The following is a 17958-nucleotide window of genomic DNA, read 5'->3' on the forward strand; positions in this document are numbered from 1 at the left end:
TTTGATTTGCGGAATCCATGCGGAAGATCCGCAAATCAAGCTACCCATAGGAAAGCATGAGCGTCTGCAAATTAATTAAAGAATACTGATTTGATTTGAGGACCTTTTGGTCTGGAAAGCCAGTTGCAGCATGCTCCATTTCTGTGAAGTCAATGGAAGCCGTTCGATCTGGGGGAAAGCAGGAGTTTGAAAAAAGTAAAAACTCCCCAGGCAGATTCCTTACCACAACTTCTTCTGTTATTCTCCAGTTCCCCGAATCACTTTACCTCCAGCCAGAAGGATCCTCTTCTTCTTGTTATGATGCGTGCATTCCTCACATTCTTCTTCCTCCCGGGCAATGTATGCTACGTCACTGTGACTTAGCGTTCACTGCCTAGGAAGGAATGCTGATCTATTGCAGAGACATGCACAGTCTCTGCAAAAGCTCAGCACTCCCTGCTAGGCTGTGAAAGCTATGTTACTAGTGACGTAGCATACATTGCCCGCGAGGAAGAAGACTGCCTGCGAATAGATGCTTCGACACAGGAAGCAGAATAATCAGCCAGCTAGAGGTGAGTGTCCCGGGGAAACTGTAGGAGACAGGAGAAGATTGGCAGGGAGAAGATGAGGTAAGTAGACTTCCTTGGGAGGAATGGGTGAGTATAGAATTTTTTTTTATGACAGAACCCCTTTAACACTTTCCAATCCAATTTTGGATTCCGGGTTTCCTAAAAGGCTCCCTCTTTTTGCTGTTATATAACGGTGCCATCTGCTGGTTAAAGCAAGTGTGTGTGCAGCGGAGTGGCTGGCGAGAAATGGTAAGAATACCCTGTCGGACGTCTTCTGACATTGGAGCTTTACAAGCTTCAATCAGAATGTAAAAAGACGTCAGACAGTGGATTGGAAAGGGTTAAGCATCTACATACTGGCTTGTCTGATTACGTAGCCAGCAGGTCTATCTATCTATCTATCTATCTATCTATCTATCTATCTATCTATCTATCTATCTATCTATCTATCTATCTTTCTTTCTATATGTGTATGTATAGTGTGTGTTGTGCATGCTTTACCTGCAATGCTATTTCATATTGCCAGTCTTAACCCATATTGCACTGAAAAACTTTAATGAGTTAACGAAAAGTATTTTCATTAAGACTAATTTCACATTACAGTATGATTGACAGGTGATATAACTGCCTTTACAAGCAACATGAATTTTTATATGAGCAGAACATTTGTCCTTGTGCTTTGTGAAATGCCAACCGTCTATCCTTAAATGCGTGGTTCCTAAGAAATACGGGTATAAGAGGTATAAGACATGCAGTATGTGCAAATGTGACATTTAAAACCATTTCATTTCACAGTGACCTATGTTTTACATATCAGGATTATACATGTGTTACAAGTAGTATTCAAAATAATAAATACTATATGTGTTTTAGAATATAAGAAATTGTTAGCAACAGGGGGAAAGCTAATAGCTCATGTGCTCTGGTGCAAAAGTTCAGCTTGATCCTCCCTGTGCAACTCAAGCCATGTCTCGTTTATCACTTTCAGCTGCATCGCTGGTTCTCTTAAGTGACCAATCGATGTAGCATTAGTAGAGTCTTCACCAGAGTCTTAAAATGTCAGGAGCACAAGCCTTTAGACATGTGTTTTCTTCCTTACTCCAAAAAAGGTATATATATATATATATATATATATATATATATATATATATATATATATATATATACTTGTACACATTTGAAACGGCATAATAATAATGCATTATCCTACCAAAAGTAATTGGACACCTAGGTAAGAATCAAAAATAGTATTTACTTACATATATTAATACTTAGTGGGGTCTCCTTTAGCCCCAATGACATTAAATACTCTCCTTCTCCTACTAAAGTCTGATACACTTTAGCTGGTATTTGTTAGGTTATGCTGCTGGGACCTGTAGTACTAGGGTCTCTAGCAGCACAAGCCCACAGGTGTAGCATAATTATGCTGGCTGGGTGTGGTGATCTCCTGCTAGCCAATCCCCTGGGTCTTTGACCACATATAAACCCAGCTCCTGTCAGTGTCTGTTTGGAGTCCAGAGTGAGCAGTCATGTATCCTTGTCCATTGCAACTTGCTGTGAGTTTGTTGGTTCATGTCCGTTTGTACGTTTATTTTTTGTCAGTTTTGTGTCAGTTTGCTCTGCTGAGTTTTTTGCCATTTCTTGGCTAGGGTGGCCCTTAGGGTCCTCTAGTAGATGTGTATTGCTAGTGTAGAGACTGCAAGACATGAGGAGCCTTGCTGTGGCCTTGCAGCTTAAGTTATTTGGCCAATGTACGAACCAATTCCTCATACTTTTATATCTATAACATCTTATGTGTATAAGTATACAAGGTGAGTGTTTTGGTAATTTGTCAGTCTCTATGTTTATGTCTATCTGTCAGTCCAGTCCACAGCATGCAGTTCTCTGTCCAGTTGGTGTTTCCATCACCATGTCCAGTCTGAATTCCGTTTAAGGTTCCCTTGCTGGTGATATCCCCACCTTTTTGGGCACGTTCGTGTGGACAAATAGGAGTGTCATCGTTGGACAGCTGAGCAATGGAAGAATGCTCTTTGAGTTTCCACAAAGTGATAAGTGCTTTCTTTGTGTGTCTACACTGTAATAATCCTCATAATCCTCATTTGTATTCATGGCAAGGTAATAACATCCAAATGCAGTGATAATTTGGTGTGTTTTATATACAGTATGCATTTACTGTACATTATTGCTTATCAGTAAGATTGCCAACAAATTGTTTTAGAAGAGTTGCGTCAACAGCTAATTGTTTTTAAAGAAGCTATCATAAACGTTTAAAAAAAAGAAAACTACCAGCAGACAATAGAATGGCATAAAAAACACACACTTCTCACTTGTTAAAACCCTACTGCTCCTGTGCAGATGAGTGATTGTTTAACATGTCAGTGTCTGTTTAAATTCCAGGAGCAATGATGTCAGGTACCAGCATGTGACCAATGCAGTCAATCACTGAACTTAGTGGTAAATAACCAAATTTAGTAGCCAGTCATTGGCTAGTATGGCACATCATCACTCTTGGAGTTTAAACAAAGACTGGTGAGGGATCACCGGTGTATCAACGCTGGAGCATTGAGGGATATTACAGATTAGTACAGTCACTGGCGTAACTATAGGGGATACAGTTGCACCCGGGTCCAGGAGCCTTAGGCAGCCCATAAGGCCTCTCCTCTACATATTGTGAGCCCAGTACTATGAATAAAGCATTATAGTTAGGTGCCCTGTTACAGGTTTTGCATTGGGGCCCAGAAGCTTCAAATTACGGCTCTGCATTAAGGGGTTAAAAGAAGTTGGGGGGGCCCACTCTCCATTAATGGATTACCTATTGCAGATAACCATTTTTTATTATCTATTTGGGCATATGAAAATAATAGTTGATGTCTCTTCATAGGCCTTTATTATAGCCTGATGGAGAGCGCCTACAAAAAACAGTTGTTCCCATTTCAGTAGTCACCTTGTAATGATTCAAGTAACCTGTCTGAGGTCAAGTTGAAAGGATGTGGATGCTGAATCAAGGTTATTTAAATTAAGCAACCCACAGGAGACACTGAAGGCAAACTACATTCTGATTATGGCATTCAGTTTTAATAATCATTACAGAAGGACTAAAGACTTGTTTTACCCTTTAGCCACTTTCCATGAACCTTAGACCTATTCCATATCCTCTTGTTTGCTAACATTGCAGTTCCTTTAGGGCTCAGTCACACAGGCGCCGATCCGCCCGTGTTCCTGCACAATGAGACAGCCGCACGGCAGGAGCCGGTCATGCAGAGAGACGTCCGCACACGGTGCAGCCGTCTGATCGAGCAAGAATACAGGCGGATCGACGCCCGTGTGACTGAGCCCTTGGAGGGAAACGTGCTGTAGAAGTTCTTATCACCTAGTACAGGGGTGTCAAACTCATTTTCACCGAGGGCCACATCAGACTTATGGTGACCTTCAAAGGGCCGATTGTAAGACTGTATATAGTAAGGGCTTGTTCACTCAAGCGTATTTGCGTACATAATATGCAATGAATAGAAGCCATTGATTTCAATGAGTTCATTGACATGATGTATATTTTCACACAGCATGACCTATTTTGTTGCGTACTACGCACCCCAATAAGCCATTGAAGTGAATGGGCCGCGCAAATACGTGGTGAATGCGCAGGAAACTTGTGTATTTATATTTGCGCAACTTTTTAGTGGGCCCATCTGCATTCTTTTTTGCGTGCCCAAATATACAGGCATAAGCAATTTTCGATTGTGCAAATACGCAGCGTATTTGTGCGACCGAAATACGATTACAAGCCCTAATAGTGACCCTGATAATGGCCCCAGTAAAAATACTGACCCTAATAGTTGCCCCAGTAAAAATAACGACCCCCACAGTGGCCAAATTAATAATATTAACCCCCTCAGTAGTAATACCCCCACATTAACCCCCCCTTAGTAACAATATTAACCCCTCTTAGTAACAATATTAACCCCCCTCAGTTATAATAATAAGCCCTACTCAGTAATAATAATAAGCTCCCCCAGTAATAATAGTTCCCCCCCCCCAACCCATATACTTACCTCCTTCTTGCTGTCAGCGCTGCTCCCCCTCTGCTCGCGCTGAGCCCGGGTGCACAGGGACATCAGTGTGTGCGCCTGGCTTGCTTCCTCCCAGAGTCCTCTCCTGCGGAACTGATGAGCAGGGGACTCAGGGGACGAGGATCCTGGCTGCACACTGACATCAGTGTGCGCCAGGATCAGCGCTAACAGCATGATTACCACCCGGGAGCTGCGGGATGCATATATCTATATTACACTCAAGTTCGGCACTAACAACCAATCAGGTTGAATCAGGGAACTCAAACAACCAATGAGGTTGAATCAGACAAGCCAAACAACCAATGAGATTGCTGGAATTGTGAATCAGAACCCATGAGGTTGCTGGAATTGCTCCATAGTGCCGAACTTGAGTGTAATATAGATATATGCTTGCGGGACCCCTGCTGGTAATCGCTGCAGTGGTGCCACATAACATGAGGCAGCGGGCCAGATTCGGTCCGCGGGCCTTGTGTTTGACACATTTAACCTAGTAGCAAAGGGGCTGGGAACACCCATCAATGGGGCCCTGTTCTCCAAGGACCCCATAGCAATTGCATGTTCTCTCTCTCTATGGTATGTATGCTGTAGATTTGTTATGAGTTAGGAAAATATATATATATCTAGTGAGTAAAAGGGAAATACATAAAAGTATATGAATGACAACATTATCACAGGTTATTAATAATAATAATACTCTGCCTTGACCATTGTCCTGCTTGGCCCTTTGTACTGGTATTAACTAAGTTAAGCATTTATCACACCATAATAATAAATATCCATCTGGTAATCTATATGTAAGCAAGATGAATAAAAAGATGTAGAATATTCCAGATGGGAGAAATGACTGTTCTTTTCTCAGCTAGAAAAAACATACCTATTCTCTCTCTCTCTGTTGCTTTGGAATTAGTAGCACCATCTGCAGAGAGTGCAAGATAATATTCCTAATTTATTATTGCCATTATTAGTAATGTATGACTGTAATGTAATTTCAGTGCTATTTAATTTGGCCATTTGTAAAGTGCTATTTAAAAGTGCCTTTTTATATTCTTTTTTTATTGGATGCAGTGATATTTGTTTTACAGCTTTCTTAATCTTACACCAGAATAATAATAGCTCTCAGAAATGTTTACTGCAGATCTAAAAGTAACATAATGCTAGAACAGAAATCATTAAAACGCAGCTAGTTGCCAGTATTTAACCTCACTGTTCATTGTGTGGCCGCTAGACACCCTATGTTTTTGTGTATATTTTATGGCCTGTAACCCCAAATAACCACTGAGCCAGAGTCAATGTATTTTATTAGCATTTGTTTGGTAGACCCAACTTTTTCTGAAATGCCTAATCACATAACCACTATTATGAACAAAAAAAGTTTTCAAGACTGTTTTTCTCATGGACTGAAAATATTAACACTGATATACAAGAACATTGTAATAAATAAATTAAGGGGTTTTCTGGAACTCTGATATTGAAGATCTATGCTTAGAATAGGTCATCAATATGAGATTGGTGGGAGTCTCCCACTAGGGACCTCCATGATCAATTGATTGAAGAATTGTAATGTCAAGATCATCAGTCACATGGTGTGAGATCAGCACAGTTCCATTCAAGTGAATGGGACTGAGCAGCAATACAATTTATGGCACTGTGTCTGGTAACCTCTGATGCAGTCTCACTTCAAACAGCTGATTGGTCAGAGTTAGAGATGAGCGAGCACCCAAATGCTCGGGTCTGCGTTATTCGAGTTGAGTTTTTCGTAAAATTCGAGAGCTCTACTCAAGTAACGAACCCCATTGACTACAATGGGAGACTCGAGCATTTTAGTATGTGGGACGCCGGGTGCTGAGCTTTTTTTTTTTTCTAGGTTAGTTCCCTCTCCCTCTCCCTCTCCCTCTCCCTCTCCCTCTCCCTCTCCCTCTCTCTCTCTCTCTCTCTCTCTCTCTCCAGACAGACAGACAGACAGACAGACAGACAGACAAAAAATTTGCCAATGACGCGTGCTGCGGCGGGGCCAAAACAGGCATGTCACAGGGGGAGGAGCCAAAAACTGGGGCGGGGTTGAACACGGCTTGATGCTCGTTCGAGTAACTAGCACCATCGAGTATGCTAATGCTTGAATGAGCATCAAGCTCGGCAGAGTATGCTCGCTCAACTCTAGTCAGAGTCTTCACCAATCTGATATTGATATATTTTCCTGACGATAGTAAGAGAAACACATATTTTAGCACACAAACACATTTAATATCTGAGTAAAATTTGACAACTGTTGTTTATGCTAACCACATAAAAATACATAGTTCTTAGCACACGTTTTGATCAAAACATGTGGGCCCATCCGCCACAGCCATTCAAAACTATTGATTGGTTCCTTATTCAATAGATACTTCTCTTCAGAAAAGAACCTTCAAAATGAATGGAATGCTGGATACCTGGCTACAGTCTTTCACTGTAGCACCTGAAACAGATGGGTGAATGGAGTGCACAACAAAAGTGAAGGCAGCCACTGCTCCACCAATGCACATACAACAAAAAACAAAGTCAGCACTTCCTTCCACCAAATAAAATAAATGTGAAGGGGCACATAAGCCATGGCTGAAACAAATCCGGTAACCAAAAAAAAAAACATGCCTCAGCGCTAATACACATTTAACATTTGTAACTACAAGTTCTTAGTGCACCATTTGATCAACCGTCATATTCGTCCATCCGTCATATTCAGGTGAACCTTGTCTTTAGAGCTAGGAGCCCATCCAATAAGTTTGCCTGGATGTAACAGATAGGCCCTCATGTTTTGATCAAACTGTGCACAAAGGACTTGTAACAATGGTGCCACTTGTCTCTGGATGCTGGATAATTAGGCAGTTGGAACTGCTCGTGCTTGTCCGATGATCAAACGATCCTTTCTACTGGTGGTTTATTGAGAGCGTTCTAAGCCCGGTTGCCTTGTGTGTGTGCCCTCACGCATCCACTGATCTTAACACCTCCTAACAGTCTGGTCAGAATGGCCCAAGTGACGAGCAATTTGTTGAAGTGACCATCTAACTTTAAACTCGATTAACTAGGCAAAATCTCTTTGATTGCATCATAGAGGCATGTCTAGGGGTCAACAAGCTCTACACAAGTGGAAAAAAAAGGTCCACTACACACCAGTAGTCTCCGATAGCCTTTTTCATAGGCCAAAGATGGAATCACAACTCTAATCATTTGCAGATCTGCCTGAGATGTAACTGCATGCCGATTTTTCCAGCAAACCGCCAACTCCTTCTAGATGCTTGATATTCTTTGATAAAGAGTGTATACCTCACATTAAAAGTCTACATTTTAAAGCTTTCTAAAAGAGCTGAGGAAAGGTGCATAAATAAACAGCAGGTAGACTAAACTCGTAGCTTCTCCTGCCAGAATCGCTTGTGGGAAAGTCACTCAGTGTAATTCTCAATAATGCAGTGAAAGCATTCATTTTTCCAATTTATCTTCACATTATTCTTTAATTGCTTTTGTGTCACTAATGGATTACATACTGCATGTGCACAAACTTATTAAGCTAATTTATATAAACCATGCCTATTTTCATTATTTATGTCCCCCACACCGAATATTTTTGCTTCTGTGGTTGATGGAGATTCTATATTGATCATTGGAGATATTATGATGCTTTATATTGTTAACTGCTTATGTCTAGAAGGATTATCTCATTTAACTTGCGTTATGTGAATTGAATTACCACTTGATTTTTTTAAAGATTTTACATTTTATTTGTAGGAAGAAAAATATGCTTTCAGCTACACACTACTTCTTTCATCAAATGTAATATGGGGAAGGAATCATGAACAGTAGCACTCTTCTCACACAATTGGAGAAGCAACATGTGCAAATTATATTGCCACATCACCAGGTTGGATTAGTGTGCAGCATTAAGGCCTCATTCAGACATGTGCTGTTTTAGCGCAGTATAGGCGCGTGAAAAGTTTGCGGCTATTCTGCACTAAAGATTGTGAGAACAGGTGATTTCAAGCTATTTTAATAAGCTGTGAAATTGTCTGTTCACGCGATCGGAGTTGCATGGTGCGTGTTTTCCAGCTCCCATAGGAGCCTATGGAAAGCATGCACCAAAGATAGGTCAGGTCTTATCTTTTCTCACACTACAGACCTTAGATGCGAGCATTGCCGTCTTTGATTGGTGCAAGTATTTAGCACTTCTAAAATTCCATAATGTGAACGATCTTTTCACGTTCCTCTAATGCACTAAAACAGCATTAGTGTGAACAAGGCCTAAGTCTAAGCTAGCAAATCAAGACAAATGATGCATACATGTCCACCACAACCTAATTCACTAGGCAGTTACTGCTATTGGTGGTGAAGAAAAGAGCTACTGCCACCAATGTAAGGTATCTTAACAAAGACATTTGTTGACACCACTGAATGGCAGTGATTGGTTTATTGAGCGTCGGCTGTAATTGGCCAGCGCTCGATCCAATCACAGCACTTAGTTACACAGCGCTGATGGCGGTGGAGTTCAAAACCAAGCAAGGGAGATGACAGCAGGGAAAAGTTTGAAGCAGGTTGCCACACCGCCGGGGAGAGCATCGCGCCAGGGATACAGATGCTGGCTGAGAGGTGAGTATTGCATTGTTGTTTTTTTTTTATCTCACTCAAGTATAAGCCGAGGGGGGCTTTTCTTAGCACATTTTTTCTGTTGAAAAACTCGGCTTATACTCGACTATATACGGTAGTTTTTGTCCCTCCCCCATTGGACCCCAGTAATAACTGTTATACAGATTTCACTTGCTTCTAATTTCTGTGTATATATAAATATAATAATCCATATAAAGTAGAATTTGATATGGAACTAAATGTTGAGAAGCTAAGGTTAGGTGGCTTCTGTCCCTTAATTTACATATAAGACGTCAATTCTTTTACTCCTGACCCTCTTCAGAGCTCTGAAACAAATCTGTGCATAATACATTTTGAAACTCTCATAAATACATTCATTTAGTTTCTAGATTTGATAAGTCAACTAGGGTCGCTCCACTAAGATCTGACAATCTCTTCATCCACAGGAAGGAAGTACCTAGTTGTCACTTAAACAAAAGAATAATACACAGCCTCCTTTTATAAGTGTATACTTTACCTGTCATCCAACATCCCATTATCATGTCACAGCAGAGTGCACTTTTCCACAGGTCACTTTGTTTAAAATGACACAGATAATGCACATGTCAGCGAGATGACAGTCCTGACCGTCCTTCAGAGATAAAAACGCAAGACTAGCGCCTGTTCTTATCTCAGCTACATGCCTCGCTCTATCATTTAAGTGAGGTTGAACATGATTTCTCCAGAGAGCACTTTTTTCATTTCCTGATTTTAAGGAAATCAAATAAGCACCATTTGTCTTCATCTGAATATGCTTGACCTGTTCAAATGATGATGTCTTCCATTTTATAACAGGCTGCACATGCTGAATACAAATGACATGCATCAAATTGGCTTTTTATTTCTCGTCTGTTGACAAGCTGGGGCTTAAAGTAACCAAACTAAAGTTTTAAGACTTAAAAGTTAAAAATAACAAATTTGGAGAGTAAGTTATTTTTACACCAACTAGCTTTTTAGTTGCATCTACAAGTTGTATAAAAACTTGTATGATATGTTACAAGATTTGCGAGTTAGGTAGGCTACACTTGATTGTATTGCAGAGCACAGCCCTTGTAATACAAACACAGCACATTACTCAATATATACCTGGTGCTTTGACACTGAAGAAAACGCCGTATAAAGGCAGTAAAGAAAAATATATACAACACTGGTAAGATACACTTTGGCATAATATATGCTTACAATAGTATCATGACCTCCACCATGACAGCTTTGCTAGATCCATTTTGGATGAGCACAATATTTTGAAGCCAAGAGACTGCTAGTTAAAAAATTTAATTTCCACAGTTTTTTGTTTGCGTTATTTAGTCCTTTAGTTTTTATTAACATTGTTGTTGTTAGCATTTAGTTGTTCACGACCCTCATTATCCCTGAAGGATAGCTCCCTCCATATTTTTCGGTTTTGCACTGCTTCTTTCAATTGTCTGATATCCATTAGCCATTAGAAGAATACATTAATACCATTGTAGTAACATATTCAAATTAACTCGTTAGTCTTTTTTTGCTGGCATCAGAAAAGCACAACAGCAGAGAATGACCAAGATCAGGTAGTTGATGAATTTGGTTTAATTTGTTTTGAATATCATCAAGTTGTTTTAGCTCTTCGTGCTACAATGTCCAATAAAATGGCTTGCATCTGGAAAAGGATTTGGTTTTGTGGCATAAGTACTGCCAAAGCAGCAGCCAGGCTTCAGTCCTTCTTCACATCTGGGTAGTGGCATCACATGCTAGATGGCAAGTGACTATTGTGGCCATTCTTTGACCTAGCGTTTGAGGCAGGGATTGGCCACAGCAGTTACCTACGATGTGTGAAGAAGGATTGAGGCAGAGTAGAGTAAAAACTTAAGTATAGTATTTTTTATTTGATAGCATAAAATAGGCATTATTTTTAGAGACGAGCGAGCGTACTCGCTAAGGCAAACTACTCGAGCGGTGAGTTGCGGGAGTGAGCAGGGGCGATTGGGGGGGAGTGATCTTCCCCCCTGTTCCTCCCCGCTTTCCCCCGCCACCCTCCGCTCCCCGCCGGCACTCAAATCTTTTGAGACGAGCGGGCAGGTACTCGCATAAGGCCTCCCTCACACAGGGCATTTGCAGAAACGCAGCGTTTTTCAACGCTGCGTTACTGCAGATTCCGCCCCATTTCAGCAGCGCTGGCATACTTTATGCCAGCTTTTTGGCTGCGTTTTCAGCTCGGCTGAAAACGCAGCCAAGTATGCTGAAAAGAAAAAAAAAGCAATACTCACCTAGCCGCTGCAGTCCAGGTCGCGGCCGCTGGTCTCTGCCGCTGATCCGGGCTTCCTCGGCACTCCCAAGTCTATTGCCGGAGGCCAGGTTTGAGAACCCCACCTCCGGCAATAGAGTGCTGTGATTGTTTGTCGGTGCTTGCTTGATGCACAATCACAGCCCTTCATTGACTGTCTCAGCCAATCAGAACTTGCCGGCGCTGATTGGCTGAGACAGTCAATGAAGGGCTGTGATTGGGCATCGAGCGTGCCGACAACCAATTACAGCACTCTATTGCCGGAGGCGGGGTTCTCAAACCTGGCCTCCGGCAATAGACTTGTGAATGCAGGGGAAGCCCAGATCAGCGGCAGAGACCAGCGGCCGCGACCCGGACTGCAGCGGCTAGGTGAGTATTACTTTCTTTTTTTCCTCTAGCCTAGCTGGGACTGATTTTCGGAGTAGGGCTTCTATTGCAAGCCGTCACCCCGAAAATCGGCGAGCGGTTAACGCTGCTAAAAACGCGGCACCAAGTGTTGCCGCGTTTTCAGCAGTGCTAAAACCGCTGCTCATTCATTTCAATGGGCGACGCAGGGCTGAAAACGCCCCAAAATAGAACATGCATCGCTGTCAAAGCGCAGCGTTGGAAGGCGCTGCATTTTCAGCCCTACGTGAGCAGCCCCATTGAAATGAATGGGAGTGTTGTACAGAGTTTAGCGCTGGGCTGAAAAGGCAACGCTAAACGCTGTATAAAACGCCCTGTGTGAGGGAGGCCTAAGTCACTAACTCGCTCGAGTAGTTTGCCTTAGCGAGTATGCTCGCTCATCTCTAATTATTTTTGATGGGCCAATAAGGGGGTGTTATTACTGATGGATCATAAGAAGGCATTAGTACTGATGGGGCATAAGAGAGCATCATTACTTATGGGGGCATAAGAGAAAATGACTATTGATACAGGCCAAACATTTATTCACCTGATTATCTGCCTGTGTGAAGGTGTCACCGTGTAGACAGGGATGTGCTGCCAAGAACAATGGTACTGCATGTTTCCAAACAATTGCGCTGACAATCATTTGGCACACAGTAATGCTCATTGCTCAATGACATTTCTACAGGATATTCTATCAATGTTTGATAGATAAGGTTCCCACCTGTGTGACTTGCACCTTTCTTGAGAATCAAAGACCCCTTAATCTATTGCGCCTGGTGAGGCAGCTTCTGGGTCTGCATCCAGACTATGATTTAATGCCAATGTGGCCAGGTTTATGGAAACAGTTCAGTTACACTGCTATATGTTATGATGTTTTTCTAACTCAGATGGTGGGACCCTTATGGCATATTCAGAGGGTATATCATAAAAGTCTAAGATTAAGTTTTGCATTCCAATTATACTTAATTGGACTGCTTGCTTTAATTGTCAAATGAATTGCTGTTTTCAAGTGATAAACCAACAAATGTTGAATACTTTGCTTAAAAGCAAATAGTATCAAATAGTAAGGATATTTGTTCATCACTTACCATATGCCACTGGCTCCATATATTCCAAGTTTTCAAAAATGGTTAAAAGTGAAAATTCAATTGTTTTGCTTTATATGCAGCAATAACATTTGACCACCAAATATTGTGTATTTAGAGCAATACATCATATTAAAAGAACTTTAACAGGCTTAGGAAAAAAATACAAATATAATATATATTGGTTTGGCAAAATAAAGTTTCTCCTTGTGGAGAGCATCAAATTAGCATAGGGAATATAACTTTATATAGGCTATGCAATGTTCGCTTGAAGAAAGTGTGTAAATAGGGAATGGAAAAGTACCTGTACAGTACATTGCAAGATGGCTTCCCTAAAAATCAATATCCAACCTTTCAGTGGGCCTTACAACATGATAAGGGATTAGAGATGAGTGAGCGTACTCGCTAAGGCAAATTACTCAAGCGAGTATTGCCATTTTCGAGTACATGCCCGCTCGTCTCAAAAGATTCGGGGGCCACTGGGGGGCGGCAGGGGAGAGCGAGGAGGAACGGTGGGAGATCTCTCTCTCCACCACGCTCCCCAATGCTCACTCCAGCAACTCACCGCTCACACCGCCGGCCGCCGAATCTTTGGAGACGAGCAGGCATGTACTCGAAAATGGCAATACTCGCTCGAGTAATTTGCCTTAGCGAGTACGCTCACTCATCTCTATTAAGGATGTAAACCAAACCAGAGTCTTTTCCAAAAGGAAACGGCAGCCACCTGCAGATGAATGTCTTTTACTTCTGAGGAAGACTCTGGTTTGTCTTATTTTTTTTGTCATGTTGCACTGTCTGTTAAAAGGTTGAACATTGAATTATATAGAAGTCACTTTCCTACAGGTGGCACTGTGGAGGTACCTTTCCATCCCTTGTTTGCATACTGTATAGAGGTTAAAATAACAACAATACCAAAATCTAAACTCACATTTGAAATTCCACGCTATTTGTGAAACAATGGTTCCCCGGTTCCATATCTGTCTTTATTTACATGTATATCTAACATGTGATTATGGAAACCACATCAGTAGCCACAACGGTAATGTGTTGACCTTACTGACATCACAGTACAGCCAATGATCAGCTGCCATGGTCATGTGTTGTGCCAGTTTATAGCAATGTAAAGAAAAATCTAAACACGTCTACGCATAAAGAAATTTACTGCTACTCTAGTATATGGCCACTCCATTCCCAAGTCAACAAAGGCTGAATCTATTTTGCTTGACACATTCTATGCCTCCCTGAGACAAGACTGGCAAGAATCGCTATCGCATGGAATCCAAAAAATGGGATACGTCGGTGGGGAAGGCAAAAGATCACCTGATGAAGTACATTTCTAGAGGAGTTCTGTACTGCCAACCGTTCATGAGATGATGCATATAATGATGGCATTCTATTGTCACCCAATGCACCAAAAGACATGAGAGAACCTAAATCTAAGTAAGTTAAGAAAAACCTGCAAGGTACCACAGATTACATTTTTGTTATTTTAACTTATATGGAACATTTTTTAATTTGAACAAGAAAAAACATAAGCATTTATATTAATGCAACATTTTCTAAGACATATACTAGCATAATTAACAGAAAATATAGAAATAATGTGAAGAATTTTTGCATGCTTCTCACATTGAAGACTTTACACATTGTTGCTTGGAAAGCAATATGGGATTTATAAATATTATGTGCTATACTAAATTAATTAATTTTTTTAGAGTTTTTATTCTCACTGTAGACACATACAAATATGTCTGAACCACCAGTCTTCTTTTTCTTGTGGTGTACTACGGGAAAGAATGCTACCATGGGGGTCATAACTTTGGCCAATGTATAATTTGTGATGGCAGATGAGGCTATGAGCCAAACAGAGTAACAATGCATGTAACCGTTCTCTGTCCAGCTATGGGCATTGGACATTTTCATCAGTTGTGTCCTACTCAAGCAAAAAAAAAGAAGAAAGAAAGAAAAACTAGCTAGACACTAGTAGTATATGCAAATGGACCCTTTGCCATGTAATATTCTTGAAATAGTATCTTAGGCATACTTTAGTATTGACTCTAATCTATTGATCTAATTGTGCTTCAGAAAACAAAAATATTTATTTAATCATTTTAGGGAAAATGTCATTTATTTAGTTAGTTAAAATATAATTTATCATTAGGTCATTTTACATTTCCTCTCATGAAAAAAAAAAAAGGCTCAATATTAATTTTCAGTAAATCAAATCCCATTTTGAGTTACTACAGATAAATAAAACTTAGAGCAGTAGACTAAGAGGTAGCAAAAAATATAATATCAAAAATTGCAAGGTCTTACCTTTTCTCCCTGATCACTGTCACTGTCACACTAAAAACAAAAAACAAAGAAAATGAATACCTTTTTATGTCCAACCAAATTAGCATTTAGAAAAAGACCACAAGTATCCCAAACAAGAAAGTAAATACTTTTTGGGTGAATTATGATGTGCAGTAACAGAGTTTGATAACAGTATAAGGGCTCAGTCACACGGGCGCATCGGCATCCGTACACCGGCGCCGATGCGCCCGTGTGACTGACAGTTAGAAGACGGCCGTTTCTCTCCAGCGCTGATGAAAGAACACATGACCGGCAATGAAGCCGGTCACATGTTCTTTCCTCCGGCACTGCAGAGAGACGTCCGTCTTCAGGTACGTCCGTCTCCTACCTGCAGTAACACAGGCGCCGATGCGCCAGTGTGACTGAGGCCTAACAGGATGAAAAGCATTGACCCATATCAAGGTTGGTTCTCAATATACCATGAAGATATCCATAGATTCTACCATTGTTAACAATGGGAACAATCTCACACATTTTAAAGGAAATGTAGTGCACAAGCTGCGAGTAGAGGCTCAATAGAAGATAATTTTATTTTTTGTCTCGCCTTACAGGGCCGAAATATATCTGTGTACATTTACACTATTTAGTTACTTTATTAGGGACATCAGGCCTTTTGCTATATAAGCTTCCCTTTATGGAAATTAGACTTGTGAACCAGAGGTATAACATAAAATCATGAGAGCAAGATTTCAGTTAATCAATTTCAGTGTGAAAATTGAATGATCTGAGAGACTTCAAAGATGGCATGGTCATAGGTGATAGACTTCAAAAAGTGCTAAACGTGTAGGATTTTTTCATCCAATAGTGTCCATAGTATACCAAGATTGGTGTGGTGGAGAAAACATATCAAGTAAAAAGGGTAAGATAGTATGTTAGGCTGTCCATCTATATAGAGAGAAGTGTTTTTTTCCCCTTCCCCTTCTCCCTTCCTTTTCCTTCCCCCCCCCCCCACACCCACCTCCCTTTCCCCCCCCTTTTCCCCCCTCCCTTCCCTCTCTTCCTCCGCTTCTCCCTTGGGTCAGGTGTAGTCTGCAGTAGGTCTGTGGGGATATAGATTTTTTAAAATTGGGTGGAATATATTAGTGTATGTGCCCTTCCACTGGCAGGAATGAGCTACGGAGAGTTCTGCCTTTTATGCTTGAACATCGTTTGTGACCAGGCACGGGTGATGTAACTATAGCAACCGATACACTCTAGGTGCGGTCACATGACCGAGGACGCCAGGACGTCATTGCATCACACCTTTACATGAAGTTCCGTGGGTTCACTAGCCTACGTACATCCATGGGACGTCGCTTGTGATTAGTCACGGGTGAGGTAACTATAGCAACCGATATACTCTAGGTGCGGTCACATGACCGAGGACGCCAGGACGTCAGTGCATCACACCTCCGTATGGAGTCCCGTGGGCACACTAGCCTACGTACATGCATCGGACGTCGGTCATGACGCTCCAGGCGTCATGACGTTTGCCACGAAGTAGCCGCAACCCGGAAGTCCTATGGACCGTGCGGGGCGGCAAGTCTCAGCGCGCCCTTTTTTACAAGGACGCTCTAGAGGTTATGGATAGATGTACCAGGATTGGTTACTTTTTAAATGTAAGTGTCTGATTTTATATATATATATGGGTATATGTGAGGGTTTATCTTTATGCTTGAGAAAGTCGCCATAGGAGCGACGAAACGCGTTGCATATTTGTATATTTTGCAAGATTGGCCACAGGCATTTTTTCTGTGCCATGGTTTTATCTATTTATCTTTGAATAAATTTAGCAGGTATCTTCTGCATTTATATCTAAATACGAATGTTCTTTTAGAGCGCCTGAGATATTTTTGTCTATTCCTCCAGGCTGTCCATCTAGTTCAGCCTGTGTGCAGCCCCCCTCGTTGATCCATAAAGTGTGAACATAAACAACTTGTCAACAAAAAGGGGTCATTGGAGGATGTTAAAAATTGTTCTGATGAAGAAGCAGTACAGTGAAGTACGCTGCAGATGAATACAACACTGATGCTGCTAATAACATGACTGAATGCATGGATTGACTATAATAGGAGATGACCAGTACAAGTGCCATTGCTGTCTAAGACAAACAAGAAGCCAAGACTCCAGTGGGCAAAACAGGGCACGCATTGGATCACTAACAAGTGGAATGTTGCCTGGTCAGATGAATCCAGATTTCTGCTGCAACAAGCTGATTGGAAGGTCAGAATTTAGCTTAACCGTCATGAATGATGAACCATTTTTGTTGGCTGTTCAGAGCATGTTAGTATGGAGCCCCCCCCCCCCCCCATATTATGGTGTGATGTCCACAAGGTTTTGGATCAGCAGTTTCCATGAAAGTGGATTGGGCAGAGTGGCCACCACACTTGCCAGATCTCACCCCCTTGGAATAGCAATGGAGTGATATTCAGTCCAGGGTTTACACAGTGAAAATCGCGCGTGGAGCACATGTAGCAGCAGATTCTGGACGCCTGGGCAAGCATTTCAGGTGAGGTATTGCTCTCAGTGCATTGTGAATGTGAGAAGAGAATAGCCCTGATGATTCGAAACAATTGAGCATATCCTGTAGCGGATCGTCTGTTCTATGTCACAGAGAAAACGTT

The 17958-nt window shown here is 41.4% G+C and overlaps 1 protein-coding gene across 4 annotated transcripts in view; it reads right to left on the reverse strand.

The window, feature by feature from the left end:
• AUTS2 (activator of transcription and developmental regulator AUTS2) overlaps positions 1-17958 on the reverse strand; it is a 1214671-nt gene that overhangs the window by 416769 nt on the left and 779944 nt on the right. For all 4 annotated transcript variants that reach the window (XM_066576435.1, XM_066576444.1, XM_066576451.1 and 1 more), the window contains exon 5: positions 15317-15346. In XM_066576435.1, the coding sequence (XP_066432532.1) occupies positions 15317-15346 (30 nt within the window). The remainder of the gene's footprint in view (positions 1-15316; positions 15347-17958) is intronic.

The sequence above is a fragment of the Eleutherodactylus coqui genome, chromosome 1 (genome assembly GCF_035609145.1).
Source record: "Eleutherodactylus coqui strain aEleCoq1 chromosome 1, aEleCoq1.hap1, whole genome shotgun sequence".
In the NCBI taxonomy this organism is placed as follows: domain Eukaryota; kingdom Metazoa; phylum Chordata; class Amphibia; order Anura; family Eleutherodactylidae; genus Eleutherodactylus; species Eleutherodactylus coqui.